This window comes from Vidua macroura, chromosome 3 (assembly GCF_024509145.1).
Source record: "Vidua macroura isolate BioBank_ID:100142 chromosome 3, ASM2450914v1, whole genome shotgun sequence".
NCBI lineage: Eukaryota > Metazoa > Chordata > Aves > Passeriformes > Viduidae > Vidua > Vidua macroura.
Genome location: NC_071573.1, coordinates 103918604 through 103946349, shown reverse-complemented (window position 1 = coordinate 103946349; position 27746 = coordinate 103918604). Strand labels below are relative to the sequence as shown.

Here is a 27746-nt window from a genome sequence, read left to right as displayed (position 1 = left end):
CTGATTTATTCTTACAGGCAGTTTAACATAACCCTAGAGAAACATTCTCTGCAGAAGAAAGTTATGTTAGACCCCCTCAATTTACTTAAACATCATTCTCACAAGTGTGAGAGGTTGCAAAGCAGTCAGCACAGTAAAAAGCTCCAAAGAAAAAATATCCCTAATCTTTAGATTGAGTAAATTACATAAAGACGAGAAACCAAAACAATTTAAAAACTGTAATTACCCTTCTGTAATGAATCACAAGTTTAATTCAAGCAGTCACCCTCAATGATAAATGTTTTTATTTACTGCAATAAGCAGCTACGGCTTAAATAGAGGGAGCATTTTACAGTTTTTTTTTTTTTTTCCACATCTATTGCTGCTTCTAAGGTAGTGGCAGAAAATTGGCATAAAATTTAGATGCATTATGTATGAAAAAAACGGAGAATTAGAATTTTCTGCTTTTCATGCTTGAACTGTACTTGTGAAACCAAATTAATTAGCAGGAAAAATCAGCAACATAGTATTTTTACCTCTGCAGTTCTTAATATATCTCATTTCTGACTTTTCATCATTCACAAAATTCTGACAGTATTTTCACCTACTCATCCATTAAAAGAGCCATCTCAAACAGATTTGGAAAACAAAGAAATTCCCTCCAAACCCACTCTGGCCCCCAATTCTAAAGAAAGCTCTAAATCACAGAAATCCACACATTGTAGGTGAAATTGAATGATCCACCCAACTAAAGAGCACATTCCCATACTCTGGGAGGGAACAAAAGTAAGTGTGTTCACATGATGTTGCCATTTTTATTAATGAAAATTTAAACACTTGATTTCAACTTTCAGTAATCAAAACCATCATCAAGGAAAAAAAAAAATCATACATAACCAAAACCAACATTTTTCCACAAAAGAAAGCCCACTCAGATCTCTCCATTACTGACCACTGCATAAGGAATGGTTCCCTGCCCATAGCACACGGGGGTTGGAACTAGATGTTTTTAAGGTCCCCTCCAACCCAAACCATTCTGTCATGCTATGAATCTCTCCCTTTAAAATTCCCAGGTGACTCTTATTCTCCTTCACAACATTATTCTTCCAGATACCTTCTCACATTAGCTGGGTGCTTAAGAGGCTCCAGAAGACAAAGACCATCTTCAAAACTGAAAATAAGTTTCCAATATTTTTGATTTTTTTTCATTTCAGAATACATCTCTTAATTGAAAAATGAATTATAAATAAAATGCTTCCATCTTCCCACAGAGTAAACAAAATTACCATTTTGTTTAATTACAGACTGCATTAGCTATAGGCTACCTACATCTTCCTTAAACACATCTGGAATTCAGCTTCCAAACTGGTCCTTGACCATGATGAAGAACTGACATTTTCACTAAGGCACAGATACTCTAAATTTCTCTTGTTAACAATATGTCTTGGCAAGAATTGTCTTCCTTCTGGCTGGTGCACAGAAAAAGTAACAAACACCTAATACAGCCAAGGAGGCATTCTTTCAACAGGCAACTGTTGAGGACAACTTTTTTTGGTGTATGAACAGAGATTGCTTCTGCAATAAAGAGGTAGGAAGAGCGCTTCAAAACAAATTGTAATTGTACTCAAGTTTCCCTTTTTAAAAAACCTCAAACATGATATTATTCAAAGAACCCACAATATGATAATTAGATTTTCTGTAATTTAACTTTCATTCTATGATGAAGTGAATTTTAGATGGGATTTCAACTGTCTTTAAGGAAAATGCCCTAATTAAATTTAATTAAATCAGTCATCAAATTTCCTTAAATATTAGATATGACAGCTACAACACCAGAGTATCCTTACATGGCTTATTCCACTCTTTGGAAGAGGCACAACCCCAAAGAACAGCTTATTATGGGTCATGGCAGATATAAATTTAGCTACCCTGCAAGGTGCATCTGCTGTGTGTCTCTATCTGGTCTTTCAGAGATTGTCAACACAACCAGAAACACAGGATTTCAAACCCCATTTCAAAACTTGGAAAATTAAATTAGTGGAATAGAATGGAGAATTTCAGTTTAAAAATGCTGCATCACTTTGTCTAGGTGCTGTTCTAGTAAGTGTTTTTGTAAGCAAGACTAATAGCTGCACACAAAATCTACACAATTGATTGGGAAAAAAGCCCTTTTTCTTAAATAAATCTCCCTCATCCTTGCACATTTTATCCTGATGCTTATGTATCAAGTTCAGAATGTAAACACATGCAGAATGACTGGTACTTGCCTACAATCAACTGTTTGGTACTTTTGTTATCATTTTAGTTTCAAACTTCAGCTCCAGTGCCAGAACTTCCTATTCATTAAAACTGAGTCCACGTAAGATTGATAGAGCATACTGCAGAAACTTTGAGAAAGAACTCTTTATGAATGGAAGTTAACTGATAATTAATTGCTATCATAATCTATTTTATGGAGAACCTAATTGATTTTGATTCTTCGTTTCAGTCTTTCAGACAGGGGAAGGGGACTGTCTGCCCACGCATAAGTCAGAACTGCACTTTTCTCTTGCTGTGTGGGATTAGAACCCAATCTTTCAATTGGTTGCTCTGCACTTTGGGAACAACTAGCTTCTACAGAGGATGATTTTGGAGCTACTTGCACTGAGAAACTGTTAACAGCTTTCTTTAAATTGGTCATTTTCTTCTTCCCTTTAATTGTAAGGGCTGAGTCACTGTTTGTCCTTTTGCTAGAAATAGTGCTACTCTTTTTCTTTGTAAAACATTTTTTAAATTGGCCAGGGTTCAGTTGCCTTTTCTGCTGCTCATAAACCAGGATTTTATCCATGTGCCCATCATCACTGTCTTCACTAGAAGAGCATCTGTTCTGACAGACACTCTTTTTAAAAGAAGCCTTCCAAGTAGTTTCAATACAAGCTTCTTTAATGTGACAGCCAGTTGCATCTGCTGGCTTCTGAGACACTGGAAGCATTTCACACCCAGGATGAAGTGTCTCTGTTGTTTGCCCACTGAAAGCTAGAGATGCTGAACCACTTCTATAAGGGTGTTTTTGCACCATTTCAGCCAGGATGTCAGCTCTTTTGTACACATCTTGATAGATATGCACATTGGATTCACTCGCAGAGTTTTCTGATAGAACATTTTTATTTTTCTGCACAAGGTTATTTAACTGACATGAGGAAGAGACATGATTTCTACTAGGATTCAATGTTTCTTTTGTTTGTTTAAAACAATTCAAAGATTCCAGTTGCACTGCATCTTCAGACAAAGGCTGTGATGGAATGGGAGCCTTCTTAAGTATTCGCTCACTTAAACACCACTCCTGAAGTTGCCCCACAGCATTATTTGAGAACAAATCATCTTCACTATCAAAATGCATATCAGACTGTTTAACATCAGAATACTCTGAGCTATTTCTTACTGTTTCATGATTTAGTGGTTGTGAGTATTTTATGCATGTGGTTAAGTCAGCTGCTGGATCACAGTCATCACCTCCATGGGCTGGTGAAGTGCTGTAGGAGGCTCCTTTCCCATCAGTATTGCTCAGTTGCAGACCAGCTGGTACAAAGGAAGAGGATGATATCCCTGAATACTTAGTGCATTCTGAGGACACAGATGAATCAGCAAGAGCAGCTGCTGATGCTGACACATGAACTGCTGTTACGCAGGTAGCTGAAGGTAATGCTACATCTTTTGATCCAGTACTTCTCTGCTGTGTCTGACCTTCTGGGGGAGCTTTTGTATCTGACACGGAGCGTTGCACAGGAAGAATTCTGTGTGTAGACTTTAAATTAATTTGAGACAGAAGACTGGTAATTTCATCATAAGAATTTGGTAATTCCTTTTCTTCTAATCTGTCTTTCTTTTCTGAAAAGAAAAATAATAAAGAGTGCACTTTGAATGACATATAAATCACAGTTCATATTTCTTAGTGCAAAAGTACAGAATAGTAAGATTAAAGCACAGTCCCTGTGAGGTATCATGACCTCATCTTGCTTTGGCATTATATTGTTCAAAAGCGGAAGAAATGTTTTTTGCTATTTTGCATTCCAGCAAGACACATAAATTCATAAGAAAGAAGCTTCTGGACTTACTTTTCTGTTTCTTCTGAAGAATGTCTGACTTTTGCACTTGATAGAGGGCAACAACATCAGGATAAGCAGCCTGAAACAAAGACTCTTCTTCTACTGTGACTACAAACAACTCCACAGGCTCATCTTCTGGATCAACATAATGTTCTGAAAAAATAATGAATGTACTTTTGATATGAATGTCGAAGTATGGAATGGAAAACCAAACAGCAAAGACTTGAATACAAAGAAGGTATAAAAAAATTCAATAGTATGATATTTGAGATTTATCTACAAGTAAAGTCTTTTTCTTCCTGCCAGTCTCCTGGCACAAATGGACACACTACAGGGAGGAGTCTGGCAACACAAAATTTTCTAGCTAGTAAACAGTGACAGCTTCAGGTACCTAGTGAAATAAGGTATGAAATATACAGTTCAGGTCTTATTTACAAGTACCAGAAAAAGTAGCTGAAGACTGAGTCCCTTGCTTTCTGGGTAAATTTGTTTTCTTTAAAGTGTTGCTTTTTCTTTCAAGGTATGTAAAATTTGATGCACATTTCCTGTTACTTCCACAGAACAGTTTCCAAGCTTGCCCACATTCCATGGCCTCAGAGTGTTGCCAAACTCTTGCCCTCTTTAAAGCTTGATTTTATCTTTTTCTATGACTGCTTTGTTCCATAATGTACATAGAAACCAGACCCACCTGGTTTTTGCCATTCAATTTCAAAACAAGGAATTCCATTTTTAACACGTGTCTTAACAATCCTGTAAGAAGAGGACGTCCATTAAATGACTTAAATTTAGACTTAAATTTAAAAATATTTCTATATTCTAATTTGAAATTATTCAGAGGAAAAAAAAAACTTCTCATAAAATTGAAATTACTACATCTTTTAAAAAATACACTACTCTGTCTACAGTAAAATTTGGAGTATATATTTGACCACCAAAACATTTTTATTTGACACTCAGAAGAGCATTCACACAAAATAAAAAAAAGCTCTTCTGTAAGAGACAAATATAATGCAATCTCCTACAAACATCAGTTTGGTATCTTCAGCTGACCTGCCCAAAAGGCAGGTCCTGCTTGACCAACCTGATCTCCTTCTTTGACAGGGTGACCCACTCAAGCGGATGAGGGAAAAGCTGTGGATATTGTCTGCCTTAGACTTCAGTAAAACCTTTGATGCCATTTTCCACAGCTTTCTCCTGGGGAAACTGGCTGCTCATGGCTGGGATAGGTGCACTGGGTTAAAAATGGTTTGGATGGTCAAGCCCAGAGGGCGTGGTGAGTGGAGTTAAATCCAGCTGGAGGTCAGTCACTGATGGGGCTCCCCAGGGCTCACTACTGGGGCCAGTCCTGTTTAATGTCTTTATCAGTGACCTGGAGGAGGGGATCAAGTGCACTCTCAGTCAGTTCACAGACAACACCAAGTTGGGCAGGAGTGTTGACCTGCTGGAGGGCAGGAAGGCTCTGCAGAGGGGTCTGGACAGGCTGGACTGATGCTGAGGCCAATTGTATGAGGTTTAACAAGGCCAAGTCCTGCCCTTGGGTCACAGCAGCCTCTGCAGTGTTACAGGCTGGGAAGGAGTAGCTGGGAAGTGGCCAAGATCAAAAGGATGTGGAGGTGTGGTCAACAGCAGCTGAACATGAGCCACAGTGTGCCCAGGTGGCCATGAAGGCCAGTGGCATCCTGACCTGGATCAGCAATAGAGTGGCCAGCAGGACCAGGGCAGTGATTTTCCACCTGCACTCAGCACTGGTTAGGCCACACCTCAAATCCTGTGTCTATTTCTGGGCCCCTCACCACAAGGGGTGGTACTGGATGTGCTGGAGCACATCCACACAAGGGCAGTGGAGCTGATGAAGGAGCTGGAGCACAAGTGTGAAAGGAGCAGTTGAGGAAGCTGTGGTTGTTTAGTTCAGGGAGGACCTCATGGCCCTCTGCAAACAGCCTGGAAGGAGGTTACAGCCAGGTGGGGCTCAGTCTCTTCTCCCAAGTAACAAGTGATGGAAAGGGAAAGGGCCTCAGGCTGTACCAGGGGAGGACTAGACTGGATATTAGAAATAATTTCTTCATGGAAAGGGTTGTCAAGCATTGGAACAAACTGCCCAGAGAAGTGGTTGAGCCACCATCTCTGGAGATATTTAATTTAAAAGATGTGTAGATGTAGAACTGAGGGACACGGTTTAGTGGTGGACTTGTCAGTGTCAGGTTAATGGTTGGACTTCTCCAAACTAAATGATTCTATGATTTTAAGATACTAATGCCAGAGAAGGCTGTTGCCCTGCACAGTAATTTTCTGAATGACCAGATAGGGTCATTTATATCTTTTGCATGAGACCATGAGGACACAACTTGAACTGAGCAGGGACAGTCAGTCACTGAGATTTTTCTAAAAAGACTATCTACACCCCAGTTAGTAGCTTCCTATGCATGAAGAGTAGGATCATGCTGATCCTGCTGAACCATTACTGCATTTTTAAACACTTGTTAACAAAAGAAATCTTCCAGAACATGCACCATGTCTCTTTTAAACTCCTGAAACATCAGAAAGTGCTATAAACAGAGAATGTTAATGAATTCATTCATTAAGGTAAATGCTGGTAATTTATCTTGCCAATCTATTTAAAAAGCATTCTCCAACCAGTCTCCCCAATCTTTTGAAAGATAACACTGAATAGATCAGCATCTCTAGAAGTACTAATTCAAGATATGACACATCGACCCAGAAGTGATACTATCACAGTGCTATTGACTGTCCTCCTGTGCCCCAAAATTAATGTCTAAAAACCTTGACTAGCATGGAAAAATTACCTTCTTCCAATAAAACAATTAGGGAGGCAGGGAGAATTTGGGTTTCATTTGGGAAACAAAACCATCAGATAAAGTTATCATAAGTCACAATTCCCTTCACAAAGTGAAGTTCAGATTTGCCAACAGACACTGTAGATTCTAGAAGCTGACTTAAGTTTAAGAAAAGATTAGATCATTAAAAAAAATTACATTGAAGGTTCATAAAATAAGAAAATTCTGACTCAGTAAATTCCTAAGTAACAGAAATCTGGATGGTGGGAAATTATTCTGGGAGAAAGTAATTACATGCTTATCTTGCTTTTTCTTCCTTGCATGTCCATTTTTAATAACAGTATACTTGGACAGTTTTACATTCCTAAATGTAGCAGTCCTGAATGAAAAGTAGTTGACACATAATACAATGACAGCTGGTAGGTCTGATAAGCAATCAGAGACTATGACTGAATTTGCAGATGCCAATTTCTAAGCCTGAACTCTTACTTTGAGACACAGAATTCAACTAAATGTCTGCTAAGAACCTGAGCAGAGGACCAAGGCAGGTCCAAGGAAAAGGAACAAAAAGCAACCATAGGAGAACACAAGCACTGCCATTTATAATGAAACTGCTCTATGTATTACTTTGTGCAGCAGTAGTAGAATTGGTGCACTGATCTGAATTTTTACCTCTATTCAAAACAAGTACAAAGCTTGAAACAAAGATAGAAGAAAAACATATTTCCTTTTTTTCTGAAAAGCCTTGTGGTTTTTATCTGCCAGCAGAAGTAAACATATTAAGTTCAAGGAATCAAGCTACATTACCGTATTGCCTGCAGTTGTTTTGAGTCAATGTATCCAGATTTTCTCTGGATCATATCATAACGTGTCAAAAGTGCTAACAGCTTCTTACAAGCGTAATGTTTGGTCCATTCCATCTTCTCTGAAGCAAACAGCTGTTTGTATAAAAAAAAATCCCAAACTTTAAAACATTTTTTCTTCTGTTAGATAGTTATGTAGTTGGGACACTGGGCTAAATACTTAAAATATCTAGAGTGCATTTATACATTAGTGTAATGCCCAACACCACCTCACTGCCAAGGGAGTGAACAGCCATCAGCCATCAGTGACAAGCCAAGGGAACAGTTGTGTGGTGGCAGCAGCAGGGATAAGGCAGTTGTTAAACACCTTGTCAGATTCACATCAGCTCTACCAGGAGCTGTGAAAGTTACAGATTTCACATGTGAGACAATGAACATGGATTTTCATTAAAGCCACTTTAAAGCCATTGTTTTAACTGTGATCTACTCTACTATCTGTAATTCTTACACTGTCATCAAACCCAAAAAATGAAACATTGTAAGAGATCTGATTTTGCCAATAAAAAACACATAAAAAGCCTTCCTAGAAAACAATGCTATTAACACTCTCACCCCCATCTAGCAATATTGGACAATGAAAAACAAAACAATGGCAAGTGAGCTTTCTCTTCCTTCCACTTTTCTATCTACCTATTTATAGCAACTGATTTTTTCCAAAGTCTTCAATTTTAGGCTTTCAAAACAGTGAGGTATATTAAGATGTTGTAGCAAGATTCTTTAATTCTTATTTCAAACAAAATTACCAACAAAGATCATAATTATCACAAATGCCTTCCTTAGTAATAAATAAAAGCTTACAAAGCTGAATATTCAAAATTTTGTTACATACCTGAAAGGACAATAAATTTGGCCTTTGACATTCCTTTATGTTGATCAATTTATTCTTGTTTACAAGAAACTCTTGGATAACCTTGAGATAAAACATAAAAGAAGCAGTTTAAGAGAGGACAAAAAGCTGAAATTTAAACTAACTGATTAAAACAATTGATATTAAGTAGGCTTGTTTGTTACCTCAGAAAATGGAAAGCCCTCACAACTCATGGCTTTTCTGGAGGCAAAAACAAATGCATTAGGAACTGAGGACAAATGGGAAAAAACGCAGCATCTAAATGCTCACCCTGCATATGAATGCAGGGAAAAGCAGTTAAATTTTCAGGCCATTCCTACTTTCTGATACTGTCCTCCACTGCGTGTGCTTGTTTCACTCGCTCCCACCGATGCCATGCACAGGGGCAGCAGTGTTTGGAGTCACGGGGTTTGCAGCACCTCACGCTTTCACAGAATTTACATCCATTGTGCTCATGTTCCTTGTAAGATCCTATAGCAACAGACACACAAAGTGAGGAGAAAAGGGGTTCCCAAAATCTCCAAACCTATAAAGGCAATATTGCAAATACAAAGCTTAGAACACGTATGAATGTGATGTGAATGGCAGATGTAAGCAGATCTGAATGCATTAGTTGCATTTATGAATCTATAGTAAAAACTGAAAAAGACATGTAGGCTTCTGTTTTTCTGAAGACTTTTCCCTCAACAAATTCAGATTTTAAGCTGGAAACTTATTATCAAAAAACTATAGAAGTAATGTGTGATAACCTGGAAAACACATATAAGTAATATATTTGAATCAGGCTTTTCCTTCACCAAGTGATGGATTTGAATGAGTTCACTGATCAAAGATGGTACCAAAATCAGGGTGGTTGGGATTAATTTCTTCTTAAAAAAACACTGCCACATACTTCATCAATGATGAGATTCAGTCCTCTTGATGCAGGACCAGTTCAAGCAACTAAAGAAATAGTTGCCAGGCAGTATAGAGTATAACATGCTGTTTTTACTGATCATGTTAAGAAGGCAAATATCTGGGATCCCACAACAGCATTATGATAACATTCCATCTGCTGTCAATTAGTTTCACATTTGAAGAAAATTAGTCCCAAGCCTTAGAAGTGTTTATATGAGGGTACATATACACAATATTGAAAACATGAAGATTGAAGCTGAAAAGCGTTTTTAACGCTAGTAGAAAAAAACCCATAATCCAATAAAACAAAACCCATCACCCCATACTAAAAAGTAAATAATTAGGCTAAAAGTACAGCTCAGCACTTTTCACACTGACCTGGATGATGGCACTCTGAACAGTGAATTACCCTTTTAACAACCAAATGTGGATTATCATCATACTGAAATTGTTCCTTCCACTGCTCAAACCTAAAAGGATGATATTAAAAGGATCAAGAAATATTTTTAGCTTTCACACTTAAACCATTGAAAAATAATTTCTTTATACTTCTATATATCTTTTATATACTTCTTTGTTAAGCATTTATCCAAGAAACAGTTTTCCAACTTATGAAACAGGGTTCTTTTACAGTACATCATGTCAGGTTTCTAGCATTGACAAACACATTATGATAACAAACACAGAAAGCACTTGGTACCTCAACTCCTAATCCACAACCCAACTAAAAATCAGCAAGTCTCATCAGTCCCTACAACTTTCACTCCAATATATCAACTTATACCTGCAAGCTCAAGAGTTAGGAGCCAGCTAATGTTTAAAACAAGTAAGAGACTTGCCTAGCAAAACACCCAATTCCTTTAGCAAACACAAGGTAAGGAATGTGGTAATATCCTCCCTAACTTAAAACAATTACAAACATTGTCTTGGAGCTGAAGTACATACTATTAAGTCTTCAAATAAAAAAGCACTTACATAAATTTCCATTTTACCTTTGCAATAAGTTTTGACCTTGCAGAGTCTCAATTAACTTTAAAGCTTGTTCCTTCCCAACTCCTGGAACTCCCTATAGAAAAATATTAATATTATTTAATTACAAACAAAATATTCATATTCTCACAAAAACATCTTTATTACATAGCATAATGACAAAAAGTTATTCCAGATGTTGAGAATAAATTGAGAAAAATATTTTTGACCAGGTTTAAGGGCCAAGAGAAGGTGACAGATTACAGCTGTAGTGCCAGTGTAACACACAAGCTGTTCTTATGCTAAACAGCACCTGAGATAAAACAAGGCAAAGAAGGAAGCAGAAAGCAATAATAAACTAAAAAGTTTGATTCAGAATAGAGAAGTTACAATGAAGTAGCAAAACACTGGCACAGGTTGCCCAGGGAGGTGATAGATGCTCCATTCTAGAAATATTCAAGGTCAGGTTGGAATGAGGCTCTGAGTGACCTGGTTAAATTGAAGATGTCCCTCACTGCAGGGCGGTTGGACTAAGTGAACTTCAGAGGTCCCTTCTGATCCAAACTACTGTATCACACTACGATTTAAAACACACACATATTGCTTTCCAGTTCTTTACATCTTCACTCTATTTTGCCAAGAATCAATACACCTGATTAAGAAGATTGCATTGAATGTACTTTCTACAGCAGCATTACAAATAAATCTATATTTATTCAGTTGTAATGGCACAACTGAATACATACAACCATATAAAATAAATCTACATTTCAAACCAAGTTCCCATTGGACTACAGTCAGACATTCAAGTAAAGTCAGATATTCAGCTTCTGCAAGGAAAGCATTATTTTGATGTATTTTCAACAAAATAAGTGCAATTATACCATGGTATTCTCATTTATCTGTACTGCCAATCTCCATTCCCAATGCACTCCCATAATTCAACTTTCTTTACAAGTTTCTGTCTTCATCCACTTTGCTGAGCTGCAATAACTCAAAGGATCTATCTGGCATCATATAATTGTGACATTTTAACACTATGTAAGAACTTGGCATTCCAGGAACTACTTTGGTACAATATCCACTGATTATCCACTGTTTTTTTTTTTACTCCTTCTCTTTACAGTAGTAACAAACTATTTACAGATTCCTATAACAGAAGCAAAATTAAAAAAAAAAAACAGAAAACAAAACCCAAGACCAAAATAATGAAATGTTTGTTTTTCCAGCAGTATCAATTGTTTAAAGGACAGTTTTATCTGGGATATAATTATTTAAGAATAACTAGATATCTCCTGCAAGCCTGAATGGGAGCATTCATTGCCTGAAGTCACTACATGATGAACTGTATGGAAATCAAGTTTCATCCCTCTTCTTTTCCCTTTCAAATAGCCATTACAACAGCTTCTGTTCAAAGTCTCAAAAAAACCCCCCAAGAGTTTACAGGAAAGAAAAAAATAAAGAAGTAGTAATGACAGATTCCTCTCAATTAATTATGTAAACTTCCAAATAGATCACTTCTAATTCTTCATAAATTATATATTTACAAACAATGGAACAGGAATACATCCAAACTGTATCCAGAACTGCCTTTACTAATAACTACAGCTCAAAACCACCACTACTAAGTCTTCCAAAGAGCACAGACAAATCCATTTTTTCTCATTTTGCACAGCTCCTCTGCCAGGGATGCACTTGTACGTGACTTGTTAACGAAGCATCCTCATAAACTATCGAGTTCTCACACCTTGGCTCAATGTAATCAGCATCTAAACTTTTGCCTTCACCTCCATTATAGAAAAGGTTTGGAACAACACAAAACAGTCTTAGAAAGTGCAGCGTTTGCTTTTGTTCTCCCCGGCCGCACGCAGCTCTTGGGAGCCTGGCTGTGGCGTAGCTTCCACGTGCTGCCGGGGTTTTCTGCTGCGGGTTCCCGGACACGGCTCCATGTCCCGGGCGCGACTGACCAAGACGGGGCTGGGGCGGTTCCTGGGTCCCTGGGATAGTGGGGATGTGGCATCGGGGAGATTGGCAGGGAACTCTCTGGCCAGGATGGGGAGTGTCCACCTGAGTGATTGGGGTAAGCTCCAATAGCACGCAGCTAGGAGCGAACAACCGCAGGGAGGGGAAACACGGGGGGTGCGCGGGATTACAGAATTTGACCTAACATAAATTAAAAACCCCTAATCTAAACCCGAACCCCAGGATGCAACAAAAGAAAGACTGATGTTCATGAACCATTCTGAATATCTTTAACCTTTTACAAACAGAATTTACAGTGACTTCCTCCTACACATCTTCTACTGGATCTCAGTAATCATGCATTGCATAAGCTTTCCCAGCATGTACGTTCTCCCTTGATACACTTTGTTGTTTTTCAAGACAGTGTAAGCACCAAATAAAAATAATTATATTGCTTACCCTTGGAAGATAATCACAGCCCAGAAGAACTGCTAGCCCAATCAAAGACTCTCTGTCACAACCGAGTTTCTCTTTAATAGAGGACATTGTGTAACTGTCAAGATGTGGATCCTGCAAGAGAAATTCATTACATATTATTTCTGTTACAGGGAAGGAACTGCCCTGAGTCATGTTCAATTGGGATTGCTTACTCACCCCTATTCACCCACACCCACAGAAAAGGGGTCTACCCCATAAGAGGGGTCTAATAGAAAAAAAAAAAATATTGCCATTAAAATTTATAATGTAATGCATGGCTACCACATGAACAACTACAGTTCTGGAACTTCCAGTATGGGCATCAACTGTTGAAAGAAACTAAAATAATCCAAGAGGTCCAGCACACAGCTGGATAACCATGTTACACAACAGGTGAGCAACTGGCTCACAGGTCAGGCACAAAGAGTCACAGCGGGTAGGGTTAAATCAAGCTGGCAACCTCTCACAACAGGAGTTCCACAGGGCTCCTATCCTCAACCCACTTCTCAACATCTTCATTATTATCCTGAACTGGATACCAAAAGGGTTAATTCAATTTCAGGACCGGAAGGAATACTAAGTAAGTTTACCAACAACACTAAATTGGGAGGAGTTGTTGGCTCCCTGAAGGGCAGAGAGACAACTAGAGAGATGAGTCACCAACCATATGACTTTTCACAAGGGGAAGTGCTGGATTCTGCACCTGGCACGGGGTAACCCTGGCTGTGTGCACAGATTGGGCAATGAGAGGCTGGAGAGCAGTGCTGCAGAAAGGGACTTGGGGGTCCTGGCTGATGGCAAGTTGAACATGAGCCAGCAGTGCCATCCCTGTCCTGGGGGCATCAGGCCCAGCATCACCAGCCAGGCAAGGGAGGGGATTGTCCTGCTCTGCTCTGCACTGAGGCAGCCTCACCTCCAGTGCTGGGGGCAGTTTTGGGTGCCACAATATTAAAAATTCATTAAGTCATTAGAGAGCATCCAAAAGAGGTAACAAAGATGGTGAAGGGCCTTGAGGGGAAGCTGTATGAGGAGTGGCTGAAGTCATTGGGTCTGCTCAGCCTGGAGGAGACTGAGGATAGACCTCACTGCACTCTTCAACGTCCTCACAAGGGAAAGGAGAGGGGCAGATACTGATCTCTGATCTTTTCACTCTGGTGACCAATGACAGGACTCGAGGAAGCAGCATGAAGCTGTGTCAGGGGAGGTTTAGGGTTGAGTATCAGGAAAATGTGTTTCACCCAAAGGGTGGTTGGGCACTGGAACAGGCTCCCCAGGGAAGTGGTTAGAGCACCAAGATACACCTAACAGACTTCAAAAAGTGTCTGGACAAGGCTCTCAGGTACATGGTGACTCTTGGGATGTCCTGTGCTGGGCCAGGAGCTGGACTCAATGACCCTGATGGGTCACTTCAAGTCAGTATATTCTGTGACTCTAGGTGTTTTTATTGTTTATTACCTGTAGAAAAAAAGTGTGGCAAAACTAACATTATCAAATCCTAGTGGTTGTGCCAAGTCATTTCAGGAAGCGAAGTTTTTAAAAGGCATGTAAACATTTCAATGTACTACTTAAGTAAAATAAAAGAAAAAGAATAAAAATGTTACCTAACTTATTAGGCATAAGCTAAAGGAATATTTGAAAGGTAAAGGGACTCAAATACAAAATGGAATCAAGATTAACATGAATTAAAACATAGGCCACTGCCTGCCTTCTTTCTCAATCATGACAAAAAAATCCCTCCACGTGCCAACAAAGTGATCCATTTTGCTAGAACAGCTGCCCCTGACAGTGTGCCTCCTGCACACTCACAAATTATTTTTTTATTCTGACCTATATATGTACCTAAGTACACCTGAAAGATTGAGCTTGCCTTCACTGTTGGTGATAAATGACAAGGAAGCTGAATGAAAGAACCAGGTCAAGGAAGAACTCAAACATGGTGTCACCAAAGCAAACAACCTTCCATTAACCCTAATTATTTTTTAGAGTTAATTATTTGTAGTGCACTTCTTTTCTTCTATTGCTTTTTTCATATCTCCAATGTATTTTTTCAACAAGACTTTCAGATGAACATTATAAATTACAGAAATTTGGGGTAGCCTTTCACCATTTCTGGAAAATTGTATTCTTAACAAATGAACACTTCAGTTTAAGGCCATAAATTATTTGGTTTTATGAATGATCACAAAAATTGATTGTGATAAAGACGTACAATCCCTACACTATTCAATATTCAATTGGGAAGAACAGCATTAATTGCAAGTTTATTCATAATAAAATGAACCTGTAAGACACAAGTGTGTGAACACTTACTAGCCCCAGAAGACTGATCACTCTTGTATGACCTAAGGGGAAAATTTATAGGAAGCAATTACTTCACTCAACTTCTCCACAATAAAGGAGGAAATGGGAAAAAAAAATTGCTATTTAGCTTTATATGAGACACCACAGGGTACTACAAACACAGACAATATTAACCTGTTCTCAGTAGTTTTCCTCTCACAGCCAATACAAGAATTACCAGTGAATCAAATAAAATGTTCCCATCTTAAACATACTATTTCAAACAAATCTAACTACTACAAGGTAAGTTTAATAACATATAAGTATTTTTTCAAGTCCCTTCTTTCTATTTACATTTCTGTAAAGAGTCTATAGAAAGAGTGGGAACACAGGGTGAGGTACATTACCTTAGCATTCATAGCAAAGTTCCTATAAACTGTTTGAGCTCCATACAAGAAAACATCTCCATCATTGGTAATGCAGCCATCAACAAGGCCTTTTGCATTTAGGTAAGCACACATTGCCTCTGCTTCTCCAGCCGCTTGAACCCAAGGGACACCTAAACACTCCAGCAGTTCAAGACACTAGAAGAAGAAACACAAAAGGGAAGAGGTTGAATGCTGAGCTATTAAATTCACTTATTAGCATGCATTTTCTCAGACACAAGTGCATTTAAAAACTGCTACTGTTGTTCTGTCTATATAACACCTCATCAATGAAAGCACTACTTCAGCAAAAAATAATTTCCTGTAACAGCGAAAAGTAGATATCCACAAAGAGCTAAGTATTAATTACAGGACTTGAACACAGCATGATTAATGGCTACTCCTTCACAAAAATCTTTATACTTTGAATAGATATCTAGGATGTGTTCAGAAGAGTAGTAACAAAGGAGTATTTATCTTTGAGAAGTAATGCTGTTTACTCAAGCAGTAATGCTGAGCCAGAACAGACATCTTCCAACAGGTGCCAAACTCCAAGAATTTCAAGTGGAAAAGTACAATGCTGTCATCCTACCAAGACTGGACCACTGTACAAGACACATCAATATATACTTACAAATTTCAGAGAAAATATTTTATTTTAGAATTTTAGAATAAAAGATGAATTGGTATGTACAGTCTAGAGAAGCCCTGAGTGCCCATAAACTCTGCTTCATAAAATTTTGAATAGACAAAAATGGTTAATGGGGGTGGGAGGATATGAAGAAGTATAGATATAACACCATAAAAGAACAGCAAAGCTAAATTTTGGAATTAATCCTCAATTATGGTTGTCAATCAAAACAGCACAATGTGCACAGGAACATATGAGGAAATTTTTCTGACATTGTTTCTCTTCTGTAACACTTAACAGATGCTGTAAGGCCTGACTTCAAACCTCAAAACATTGTTTACATTTGTTGTGTATAAAGCTGTGAGACACTGAAGTGTTAGGGGTTAATGACTCAAACAACTGGCCATTTAAAAAAGCAGCAGGAGCTTTGCTGAGGCCAGGTTTGCACCCCCAGCCAAAGAGGAGAATTTTTGGGTGTGTGTTGGTGAAACCTCTGATCCAGTACGATACAGGAGGTACACACCCACCATTGGAGGATGCCAACAAAAAAACAGCCTTTGTTTAGCAACAAGCTGTCTTTTGAGCTGGGTGAGGCCAACAATAACCAGATCCCGTGAGGTGGGATAATGCTTTTTTTATCTTGCCAATTTCCTCCTTTACACTGGCTCAAGTGTAAAAGATGTACACACCAGTCATTCAGTGTCATTCCACCCTAATGTGCCCCAAAGGAATCTCTTAACAAGAACCTCAGTTACTTGGCCTTCAGGAGTGGGTTGTAGCAAAAGCTATCAATTATTTCAAGTTCCTGTATTTAATCTGTTTAAGATTTCTTTCTATCACATTAAAAATACTTTAACTCAGTTACTCACCTCTTTTAACATGGCTTTAAATAAAGATCTCCCTGTTCTTACAGTTCCAGCTTTCTTTGAAGGCCCATAGCGCATCTCATTCCTCTTGCTCATGGTGTCTGCTTTCAGCCTGGGGGCCTCTCCCTCCATGACAAACACTAGTTTAATTCCCATTGATGTAAAGAATGAGAACCGAAAAAATAGGTTTCTGCAATAAAGCGAAGTGTTTCATAAGCTGAACTACTTGTAAGACTGATTTCTTCAGACCTTTCCTTATATCCCTTATATTTTCCTGACCCTACCACTGGAAAAATCCTAGCATTGTCTTTACCTCTAGTGATTCTCTCACCCCCAAGCTAAACAAACCTCTGATCTATATTCCTGCCTTTGGCTGAAACTGTCATACTATGAAATTGTAGCAGCTTTACAAAATTCCCAAGAAAATACCATATAAGGACAGAAAAGATCTTTTTTGGGTGTAAAGATGTAAGCAAACTTATAAGGCTTAATAAAAATATATTCAATATCCAAAATCTGCCTGCAAACACATATTTACATTGTTTCTTTTATATCAAATATGAACCCCAAATCTATCAATATAGGTAGATTTCAAGTGACTGAATGCTGTAGTATTGGACAGACTTTTAGATACCATTACCATGCCAATTTATTTCATATGCAAACCAGCACCACTGAGGGGTGGAGTTTTACAAGGCTGCAGTAATAAATATTTGGACTACAATAGTAAAATTAACAAAAGGAGTAGATCAAACACTTATATCTCTTTGATAGACATGAAGAGACCATTACACTAGATTTAATTTTGTACAGTTACTACTAGCAATAAACAGTAAGCTGGTCTTTTGAGGTTAGTTCTATTTTCACAAATGATGTAAAAAATCAATTCATATAATAAGTTACTAAAAAATACAAATTATTAAAAAAATTAATTTTCAACTGTCTGAAAACATTTTTTTGGTAGAAATCTGTTCAACCCTTTGTCTTGCTTTGGAGGTCTGGACTGATGCTTCCTTTCCACTGCACACAGGACATCCTACCAGACTGATGTAATGACTTTGGTAATGCTGCCAGTTTTATAGTTAATTATCCATTTGGGTTTGTAAGCATAAAACATTTTAAGACATTATTCTCAGAAAATGCTGAGATTTTGTATCATGCTGATATTTCATATCATGCTGAACTCAACAGAAGTCACAGGAGTGTATAACACCATCTAGTAACTCAGTATTCTACACTCTGTTTGCAGAGAACAGTGCTTTGAAATTATAGATACTGAGAAATGCTCATTCCTTAGATAAGTCATTTAAATTAAAAATATATACATGTTCCTCAAGTTTGTTCAAATGCCTGAAGAATGATTTAAACATAATTAATTCAACATGGGGGTCTACTTAGAACTAACTTCAAATTGTTTACATATGTAGCATAAGTGATAACTGAATCAAAACACCAGTCATATGAATTTCAGAGCTACTCTTAGAAGTCTATTGAATAAGTAACATTCTTAAATTACACAACTCCGAGACATTTGGCTCGAATGATCGATATGGATACCTGAGATGTGGCTTGGTAACTACTCCAACCATCTTTTTAACAGTCTGTGCTTCACAAACCCACAAACTTAAATCAACAGCAAGTGTTTTCCCTCTGAGATTACTCATGTTGACAGGTTGTCTCACAGGCTCAAGGATTTGCCACAGGTAAGTCACTCCCATTGTTTTCACTTCCTTGTTATCAGAAGGCAGATTTTAACTGTGAAGACCAAACAAAATAAAATAGTTTCAGCATATGACATGAAGTGAAGCATTATGACTGTGAGGTTCAGAAGATAAATATATTTGTCACTGCAAGTTCTACTTTTTGAGGCAAGAACACTTGCAACCAAGTCTTCTAACGTAGTGACTCTAGTTCACAGATGGTTTATTATAAATAAACCAAATACCTTCTTTGGACAGAACAGTTGTATTATTAATAAGCTGAACATAAATAAAACCAAACTCAGTTAAGGAAAAGAAAAAATAAGCATTGAAAAAATTATTCATTTCCAAATCCCTTACATAAACACAATCCAAGTTTTATTAAAAAACAAACCACAGAATTCTTAAGGAAATTACTTCCTGATTTGAGGTAGGATTCACATTAAAATTTTCTGCTAAAATAGAAGTAGCTTAAAGCTATTTGAGGAATATTTACAATGACAACAGAATTTAAACTTTCCTTGCATTCCAAGACGATACAAGAGGGGTCAACATCCAGAGATTCTGGCTTGGGAAATTCAAGTTGGAGTTCAGGAAAAAAAAGATGGTATTGCTGCTGTGGCTGCTGACAGGTTGCAGACATTCTTAACATCCAGCTGCCATACTGTTCTACTTTTAATCCAGTGCTGATGGAAGCCTCTCTGAGCAGAGGGAATCAGCAGTGATTGGCACTGAAATCTGGGAGGAGAACTCCAATGTAGTATTAAGAAGGAGGCATTACTTTATTCTGGCCCTGGATATCTGGGGAATAGCTCTGTGCGAGATGCACATCTGGCTCAGGATGGTGCACCTCTTTCTTGGCCAGGATATCCACATTCATCAAGAAATTGTTACTTTTCTGAACTTCTCACTTAGGGCACAGAGTCCAAACTTACTACTTCAGGCAATCACAGAGCTCTTAAACAGGATTGGGCCAACTTGTTAGTAAGCTCTCAGTGCAACATGGTAACCTCTGAATTTCCCTTCCAAACCAATGTCCCGGCAATTCTAACACTGTGACTGCAGAAACACACCAGTGTGTGTTTCACTGTGTCAATTTTGGTATGTGTGACTAGCACTATGCATGCCAGTTGAAAACATACACCCACTAGGAGGTAATCTCTTTGTCTTATGTAACTTTAGTTATACATCTTCACTCTCCATGGTACGCCATTACCACACTCATTTTCTTCTGTTTTCATTATTCTTCTGGTTTTCACACCTTGCCAGTTTTATACAAGGCCTCTAGCACATACTCTGCTTTCCACCCTCACAATACCAATTTATTCCTGCACTGCCTTATGGTACAAAGTTTGTCTCATGCTTATTTATGTTCTCTTCTCTCCCAGTATTAGAATATAAAAATCAAATAAAATCTGGAATGTTTTGTATTTCTTTCTGCTTTTAACACTACTGTACACTCAGATAAATTAAAATGCTCCTTTGGATAAATCAGACTAGATGACCTACCAGTGCTCCGAGATCTGCTTAAGACACGTGAGGAGCTAAGCCACTGTGTGGTCTCTCACATTTAACACCAGAGTCTGTCAGAACACCAAGCCTGCCTTTGGAGGGTGCATTCTTTTATACTCTAATTCTGTTTTAAAGCAAGGCAGCTATTCAATTCCAGGTTGTTTTTAAACCAAGTTCTCATGTTATGATTTACTTTCAACAGAATTTAGGTCTCTAATCCATTTCTTTAACTACTACAATGACTCAACCTCATTTTAGGTGTATGCAGACAGAGTATTGCTGTGTCAAGCACATAAAAATTAGTTAAAAATACAATTCAAGCATACAACTACATAGTACAATTTCTTGAAGTCCAGGATAATCAGTTTCTCTGATGCACAGGGGAAATATCCAAACCTTCCCAAAAGACAAACACAATAATTCATCTTCAGTGAGACAGCACCTAACAAAGAAGGGAGATGTCTTTTTGGTGTTTTGTAATTTGGTTTCTGCTAGTCTGCATCAATACAATTTCTTAAAAAACAACTGTTAGTTTCTAAACATTGTTATGGAGTGTCACATAGTACTTAATTAATGGGAAAGACAAATACAGTACAAACACCCTACATCTGGTCAGATTACAAGTAATAATAAAAAAGCATAAAAACTGAAAACTAAAAAAAAAAAAAAGGCTGACTTTTCTACTTTTATTAAAGCATAGCTATTTGAGGACTTAAGTTTTTCACATCACATTGAATATATATCTAATGGTGACTTATGAAAGCCTGCAGGACTGGTAGCAGTCTTTGGTTTTTTTGAGTGTATTTCATAAAATATTTAAATTTTAATTCAGTGTACAAATAGCTCAACTACTCTTAACATGAATGATCTGTCTACTCGGATTTTATTTAAGAGCTTCGTTCATCACAAGCCTCCAACCCTAAAGAGATAGCAACTTCCAAAGAAGACCGAACTTTGTTTATTTTCATATACTTAGAAATCACTGAAGATCGTTAACAGCAAACATAACTACCCCCCTACAAAACCTTCTCAATGTCTCCTTAGGCCAGAATGTGCTAAACCTATAAAGCTTTTATGTCTTATGTAGTGCTTTAAGACTACATTCTACTCTACTAAGGTTTTTTTTTTTTACACTGCTAGAAATGCCAGTTACTTAAAAATAACCACAGAAACCATTTAACGCTGAAATTAAATTCATACAGAGATACTTTCACATATGACCAAGGTAACTTGCAAAGACATCTACGCATATATTTTATGTCTCACCCAGAGGCCTTTAAAAAAAAGAGGAAAAACACGGCAGAGGAAACACGAAAGCCCTGACGTTTTTAACAACTCTCCCCCTCTCTCTGCGTTACCCAAGCACAGCTCTGCCAATAAACCTGCGCACCCGAAGGACAGCACCGGCGCGCTCCAGCATTTGCAGATTCTTCCTCAAGCGCCTACGGATCTTTCCCGGGGAACGAGCACAACCCCGAGCCGCTGCCGGCGAGCGAAGCGCCCGGACGCGCGGGGTCCTCGCACGCAGCGTTTGAAACTCCCGCCCCGCTGCGCCAGCGCTCCCCGCGCACCGCGCCCACAGGAACAGGCGTGCCCGAGCTCCCCTGGGCCGCTCAGCCTCGGCCCGGGAGCGGGCCCGCCTCCGCGGGGACCAACGGGAACGCCCGGCCCCGTGAGAGCCCCGCCGGGCCCGCTCTGACCGGCTCCAGAGCGGCGAGCGCTCCGCCCCCCCCCCACCCGACAATGGCGCGCCCACGGAAACGGGCCCCGCGGGACGCGGAGCGCGCAGGCGCCGCACTCGCGGCGGCGGCTCTTCCGCCCGCTCCGGCCCGTCCCGCCCCGTCCGCCCCGCCGTGCACGGATCGGGAGCTGTCCCAGGTAACGGGGCGGGAGCAGGCGAGGGGCGAAGGGAGGGGAGACGAGGGACGGGTGACCCATGCCGGGCTAAGATCCTGGCGGGCGCTGTCCGGGCGCGCCGCGCTCTGGACAGCTGGGAGGGAGGGAGGACGGCCTGGCAGCCGCAGGGCGGAGCAACGGCTGCCGCCCGCTCCTCCCGCTCCTCCCGCTGCCCCCGGCCTGGCGCCGCGGTTCTGTCGCAGGTGGCTCTGCGGGGCCAGTTAGCGGTCGGAGCTGGCGTTTGTCACCCGCTGCCCAGCGTGGGCGCCCCGCCGGGTGTGAGCGCTCCCTCGGGTGCCCGTCTCTGACGGCGGCGAGCAGGAGCGGCGGCCGCACGGGCGTTCCAGCCGCCAAGGGACCCGTGTCTCTTTGCTAGGGGGTGGGGGAGCCTTCCGGGTCATTCGGTGTTGGGAAAAGCAACAGGTAATGGCGGACTTGAGGGGATTTCTGCCCCGCTTTCGGTTTCGCTGTCCGTAGAGGAGGCAGAGCTGCCCTCGGTGCCGCAGTGCAGTTCTGGGCTCCTCAGTACAAGAGGGAGATGGAGGTCCAGTGGAGGGCTGTGAAAGATGATTAATGGGCTGAAGCATCTTTTATGAGGAGAAGGCTGACAGAGTTGGGCTTGCTCAACTTCGAGAAAAGACTGCTGAGAGGGGACCTCAGTCTGCATAAACATCTAAAGAGAGGGTATCAAAAGGATGGACCAGGCTCTTCTTGGTGGTGCCGAGCAATAAAACTGGAGGCAGCGGGCAGAAACTGATGTACAGGAAGTTCCACCCAAACATGAGGAGGAATATCTTTACTGTGCAGGTGAACACGAACTGGAACTGATTGCCCAGAGAGTCTGTGGAGTCTCCCTTACTGGAGATATTCAGAAACTGCCTGGACACAATCCTGTACTATGTGCTCTGGGATGACCCTGCTTAAGCAGGGAGGCTGGACCAGATGACCCATTATGTCCCTTCAGCCTTACCCATTCTGTGATTCTGTGGGTCAGGCAGTACTTCTCCAGTGTTTGATGGGATGGCATAGTCTTCTTATGCACTGGCTGCAAATGTATTAGGAGAGGAGTTGTCAACGTCAGACATACAGTCTAACATGGAACATCTGCCTCAGATAGTCCCAAAAATGTAGAGCACTCCACTGCTGTGTCTTGAAGACTGGGCTTCTGACTTCCACCATCTGAAATACCTCCCTTTAAGTACAACAGGTAGTGTTGTACTTCCTTCATTATTATTAACTGTTAGTGTTAATTTGTAATTTTATTGCTGTTTTTGTGACTGTTAAATGTAGTGTGCTATATATCAGCTAAAGACCTCAAGTATTTTCTTCCTCTCCTTACCATATCTTGTGTTCATCCTGCAATAGGTCTGCTCTGATGTCTTTGCTTTACATCTGTTTTGCCAGCTGGGTGAAAGGCAGGGTTATAGCTGAGCTGTGTCCAGAGTGTTTAAAGTGGATGTCCCACAAGACAGATGGGATACCTGCCTACCTTATGTGGATACCAGGCCAGCAGGGGCTGTTAGGAAACCCGTGATGTGGGCTTGGTGACAGCGGGTTGGTTGTGTCAGCTCTGGATGAGCCAAGCTGTGACCAGCCAGGCAGGGAAAAGGGAAACAGTTGTAGAACTCCATAGCAGTGAGTACTGTGGAAATATAGGCCATTGATTAAGTTGGAACATGGGTGAATATCAGTGGATGCAGCCTCTGCCTTCCTATCCTTTGATGTGTGCAGGGTAAGTACTTTTCTAACATATAGCAGTCCTTACCTTTTATACAGGACATTTGGGGCTTGCAGTTTTCTTTTGTGCTCTCACTATATGCATAAAAATTGCTTGTTGTAATTTGTAGTGGTCCTTTGACTGTTTTTATAACTGAATCTCTCTTGCCTGCTCCCAATTATAGATCCAGTTTTTATTCCTAACTGTATACTCTTATGTTCCATGATAGTGAAGTTTATTTTTATTAAATCAGTACTCTTGATTTCTCTTCCTGAATGACTGTTGGATTCTTGTTTGAATTATTAACTTGACTTTGTCATCACAAGTTTCCATTAACATAGTCTTACTTTATATTGTAATACACTAAAGTATATTTTATACTTTAGATATTACGTATGATACCTGATCCATTAAAAAATCCTTTTGTTAACATTTGTCAATAATGTCCTTTGTTGGCTTCTCAGTAGTCTGTTATATATTTTAAAATGTATTGATGTATTTTTTTGCCAGATTGTTTCCAGTATAGTATTGCATACTTTAATAATCTTCAGATAGCTTGGATCAGCTCCTTTTCCTTTGCCTTGAATAGTTATTCCCAAATTGTTGTTAAAGTTAGGGTAAGTAGTGCTGAGACTGAAAGCAATAGTTTTTTCAATTAAAAACTTAATGTAGAAAATCAGGGGTGCCTTGGTGCAAGAGTTTTGGGAGCAAGTAATGTAAAAAAAAATCTTTTCCTGTCAAAAATATCAAGATGAAATGAAGATAAAATTCAAATGTGTTGTTTTCTGTGTATTTTTTTTTAATGTTGGTTATTTCTTCCTGTGCCTTTTAAAGCCTTTTTTCTTGTAAAATCTTATTAATGGGTTCCTTGTGGTTGTGGTCAATTTCTTGCTCCTTTTGGGTTTTTTGTACTCAGGGAAGGTTCTGCATCCACTGATATTTGTCATAAGTTCTGAGGCTGAGTTTGCCTGTAGTTCCAGTTAAGTTTTGTTTTCAGTACTAGCTCTTCAACAGTTTTGAGGTGCAGACAGTTCTGTCTTTTGCCTTCCTCATAGTTAGATTACATGAGATTATTTTGTTCTGTTTTCCACTCTTATACTCTCTTTTCCTTAAATGTTCAAATTGTATAGCAGTGGAACTCATAGCCCTCATCTTTAGTTTGGATGTTATTAATTACAGCATTTAAAGCTTATGTTTCCCCTTCTTTTTAGAGGAAGATTTTAATGAAACAGCAGATTCCATGAATACTTGTCTTCATACTGGGGTGATGGATGCCAAGAGCTTGCAAGTGACTGCTTCCTGGTCTGAGTAATTTGAGCATGAAGGCATGTGTTTGTAGTAAACCCAGAGTAGCATAGCAAAAGATATGTAAGCCGAATCATGAAGTGTATTTGCTCCTTGATTGCCTTGTGTGTTGTATTAAACTACATAACATAAAGTGGATATGGTAGTTTAGCTGTAAATACTTCATGGGCATCATCATAATAATAATAGTAATAATAATCAGTAATAAGCATAATCATCCTCCTTCTCTTCCTTCTCTAATATTTGATAAAGAAATCTCTACCATACAAAATTATTGCAGGAGTGTCAGCTGGCAAGTTTATTGTATTTCTACATTTGCTTTGAATTTTGTTCATTCCACATGATGGAAAGGGATTAAGTGCGGCGTTGTGTTGTTTTCCCCGGTCCTGGGCCGCTCTGGAGAGCCCGGCTAAGGCGCTGCTTCTTGGCGGGACCGGGGCTGCTGCGCGACCCGGGCGCTGCGGCGTTCAGCACACCGGGGTGGGGCTGGCCACGCTCTGGCTGGTGCTAGGGCGAGACAAAGAGGCGAAGGAATGTCCAGTCTGTCTGTGCAGTTGGCTGGAGAGCTTTTATTGTCACGTGGAGCTGCGATGGAGAACCGTGGCCACTCCCTAGGGCCGTGTGGACAAAATGGCGCTGGGACTGGGGGCGTGCGGGATTTTATAGGGGGCGGGCCGAGGAGGGCAGAAGCCCTCCCGCCCAATGGGGACAGGCACCATGCTGGTGACGTGGACCATGGCGACCAACGGGGACGCGACAGGGGTGGACATGGGGCTCTGGGACGAATGGGGACGCGGGGATGGGATAACTGACAGGGAAGTTTCAGGAATGAACAGGGGGTGGTTACTGGAGTGGCGTGGGGAAGCTCCAATGGCAGGCAGCCTGGAGCGAACCATCGCGGGGGGAAACACGGGGGTGCACAGAACCAGCTAACTAACATGAAACTCTAATCTGAACGCAACCCGGGATGCAACAATTAATACTGTTTTTTCTTTATCTTTTAGATGCTATGTCATGGAAAATTAATGAGGGGATCATAAGACACTGTATTTTATAAAGCAGTCAATAAATATATAGACTAGAAATTAGATATTCTTTGTAATGAAGTAGGAAATTTTGATGTCTCGTGTGTCTCTTATAATAAATGCTGTTCTCTGTGGTACTTGGTAGTTTAAGCTATCTGACCTCTTGTCAGCTGAATTCAGGCAGTAGTTTGACCAGAGCATTAGGCTGACACAAGGAAACTGCTCAGAGAAGCATCTTTCTCCACAGTGACCCATGCATACAGATCTTCATGGTGAAGTGTTTAGGAGCTCACCTAACAACGTTAAAGAAGTTTTTTCCTGCATTACTTTTTCATAGAATCAAAGACTTGAGGTGATTTATTATTTTGTTGTGTAAAAAGATGCTTGCACTCAGAGGGATGAGACAGAATGAGAAAAGGGAAAATAGTCTGCTCCTTTCCATTGCGGCACAACTTCTTGTGACTAAAGTTGTGCTTCAGCAGTCTTTATTTCATTGATTTCTCTGTAGATTCTCCAAGTAACTAATCTTAAAACAGAGAGAATGTGGAGCAAGACCCACTGAGAAGCTCTGGGAGGGCTTTGACAAGGGAGCCCCTGGGTTCCCGAGGCTGTGCACTGCACAGTTGGACCCGCTGTGCTGACCCACCCGGCTTTCTCACAGAATGTGCCACCTCCCTCCAGGAGATCATGTTAGGAGCTGTTAGGCTGACCTCTATGACTTCTCTCCTGGATTATCCCATCTGTCCTGAGGGACAAGGAAGTGCTTGCTTGTTGTCATCACCTGGATCCATGGCTAGGAGTCTTCTGGCCTCCAAGCCCCCAGTGTGTTTAGACATGAATTACCAACTTTGGGCATGCTATGTCTTTAATGCTGGTCATTCTTTTCTGCACCCTACACATTAAAAAAAAAAATTTTTTTTTTTTTTATAAATAAGCAGCACATTCTTAGGCCATGTGTCATTCAGTGATCTTTCTGTAGGAGTAAATGTTAAGTACTTTTATTGCCTCTGAATTTTCCCTGAACTGGTGCTGTGCATTAAAATTGGTTGTCATCTTTCTTACAGGGGAGCTCTAGATGAAATTCCAGCAAACAAAGCTGAGTAGGAGAGCATAATCCATTTCAGAAAAGTTTTGATATCAGAAAACTCTGCAACTGATACTAGTTTTAGCCTGTTTTAGATACTTATCAGTAGCTGACTTAACTGCTGACAAATAAAAAGATTGTGTATTGCATTTGTGTAAATAGCACCTTGCTTCTACTGAGGGCAAGTATGTCAACTTCTGTATTTTGTGTAGGTCTTTGGGTCTGTAGGTATGAAGAATGTAATATGTACTTTTGAGGGAATAAAAACCATGCCATAAGCTTATGATTACAGAAAATACAATATTTTTGTATTTTTTAGTAAAGCTTGTTACTTTTGCAAGATCTGTTTCAGACCAGTCCTATTAGTGCTGGAAGTCTGTGCATTATTTATTCATTTGTAGAGGAAATTTATACATGTGTCCTCTATATAG

The 27746-nt window shown here is 39.9% G+C and overlaps 2 protein-coding genes across 9 annotated transcripts in view; one reads left to right on the top strand and one right to left on the bottom strand.

Annotated features, from left to right (window-relative positions):
- GEN1 (GEN1 Holliday junction 5' flap endonuclease) lies at positions 1-21994 on the bottom strand. The gene is made up of 14 exons (XM_053972641.1): positions 21679-21994; positions 18634-18831; positions 17080-17266; positions 15562-15738; positions 12857-12967; positions 10459-10532; positions 9845-9936; positions 8890-9040; positions 8734-8770; positions 8552-8632; positions 7667-7797; positions 4753-4814; positions 4074-4217; positions 1-3846 (listed from the first exon to the last, which is right to left on the bottom strand). Exons 2-14 carry the CDS (start codon positions 18792-18794, stop codon positions 2441-2443), a joined length of 2814 nt encoding a protein of 937 aa, XP_053828616.1. The 5' UTR covers positions 18795-18831; positions 21679-21994; the 3' UTR covers positions 1-2440.
- A 71-nt stretch (positions 21995-22065) lies between these two features.
- Positions 22066-27746, top strand: part of SMC6 (structural maintenance of chromosomes 6) — a 39674-nt gene continuing 33993 nt past the window's right edge. For 2 of the 8 annotated variants that reach the window (XM_053972638.1, XM_053972637.1), the window contains exons 1-2: positions 22633-23391; positions 25113-25226. The gene's annotated coding sequence lies outside the window, so the exon portion shown is untranslated. Of the gene's footprint in view, positions 22167-22463; positions 22608-22632; positions 23392-24423; positions 24519-25112; positions 25227-27746 lie in introns of those variants that run through there. The other 6 variants (XM_053972634.1, XM_053972632.1, XM_053972633.1 and 3 more) reach the window with 6 other exon arrangements.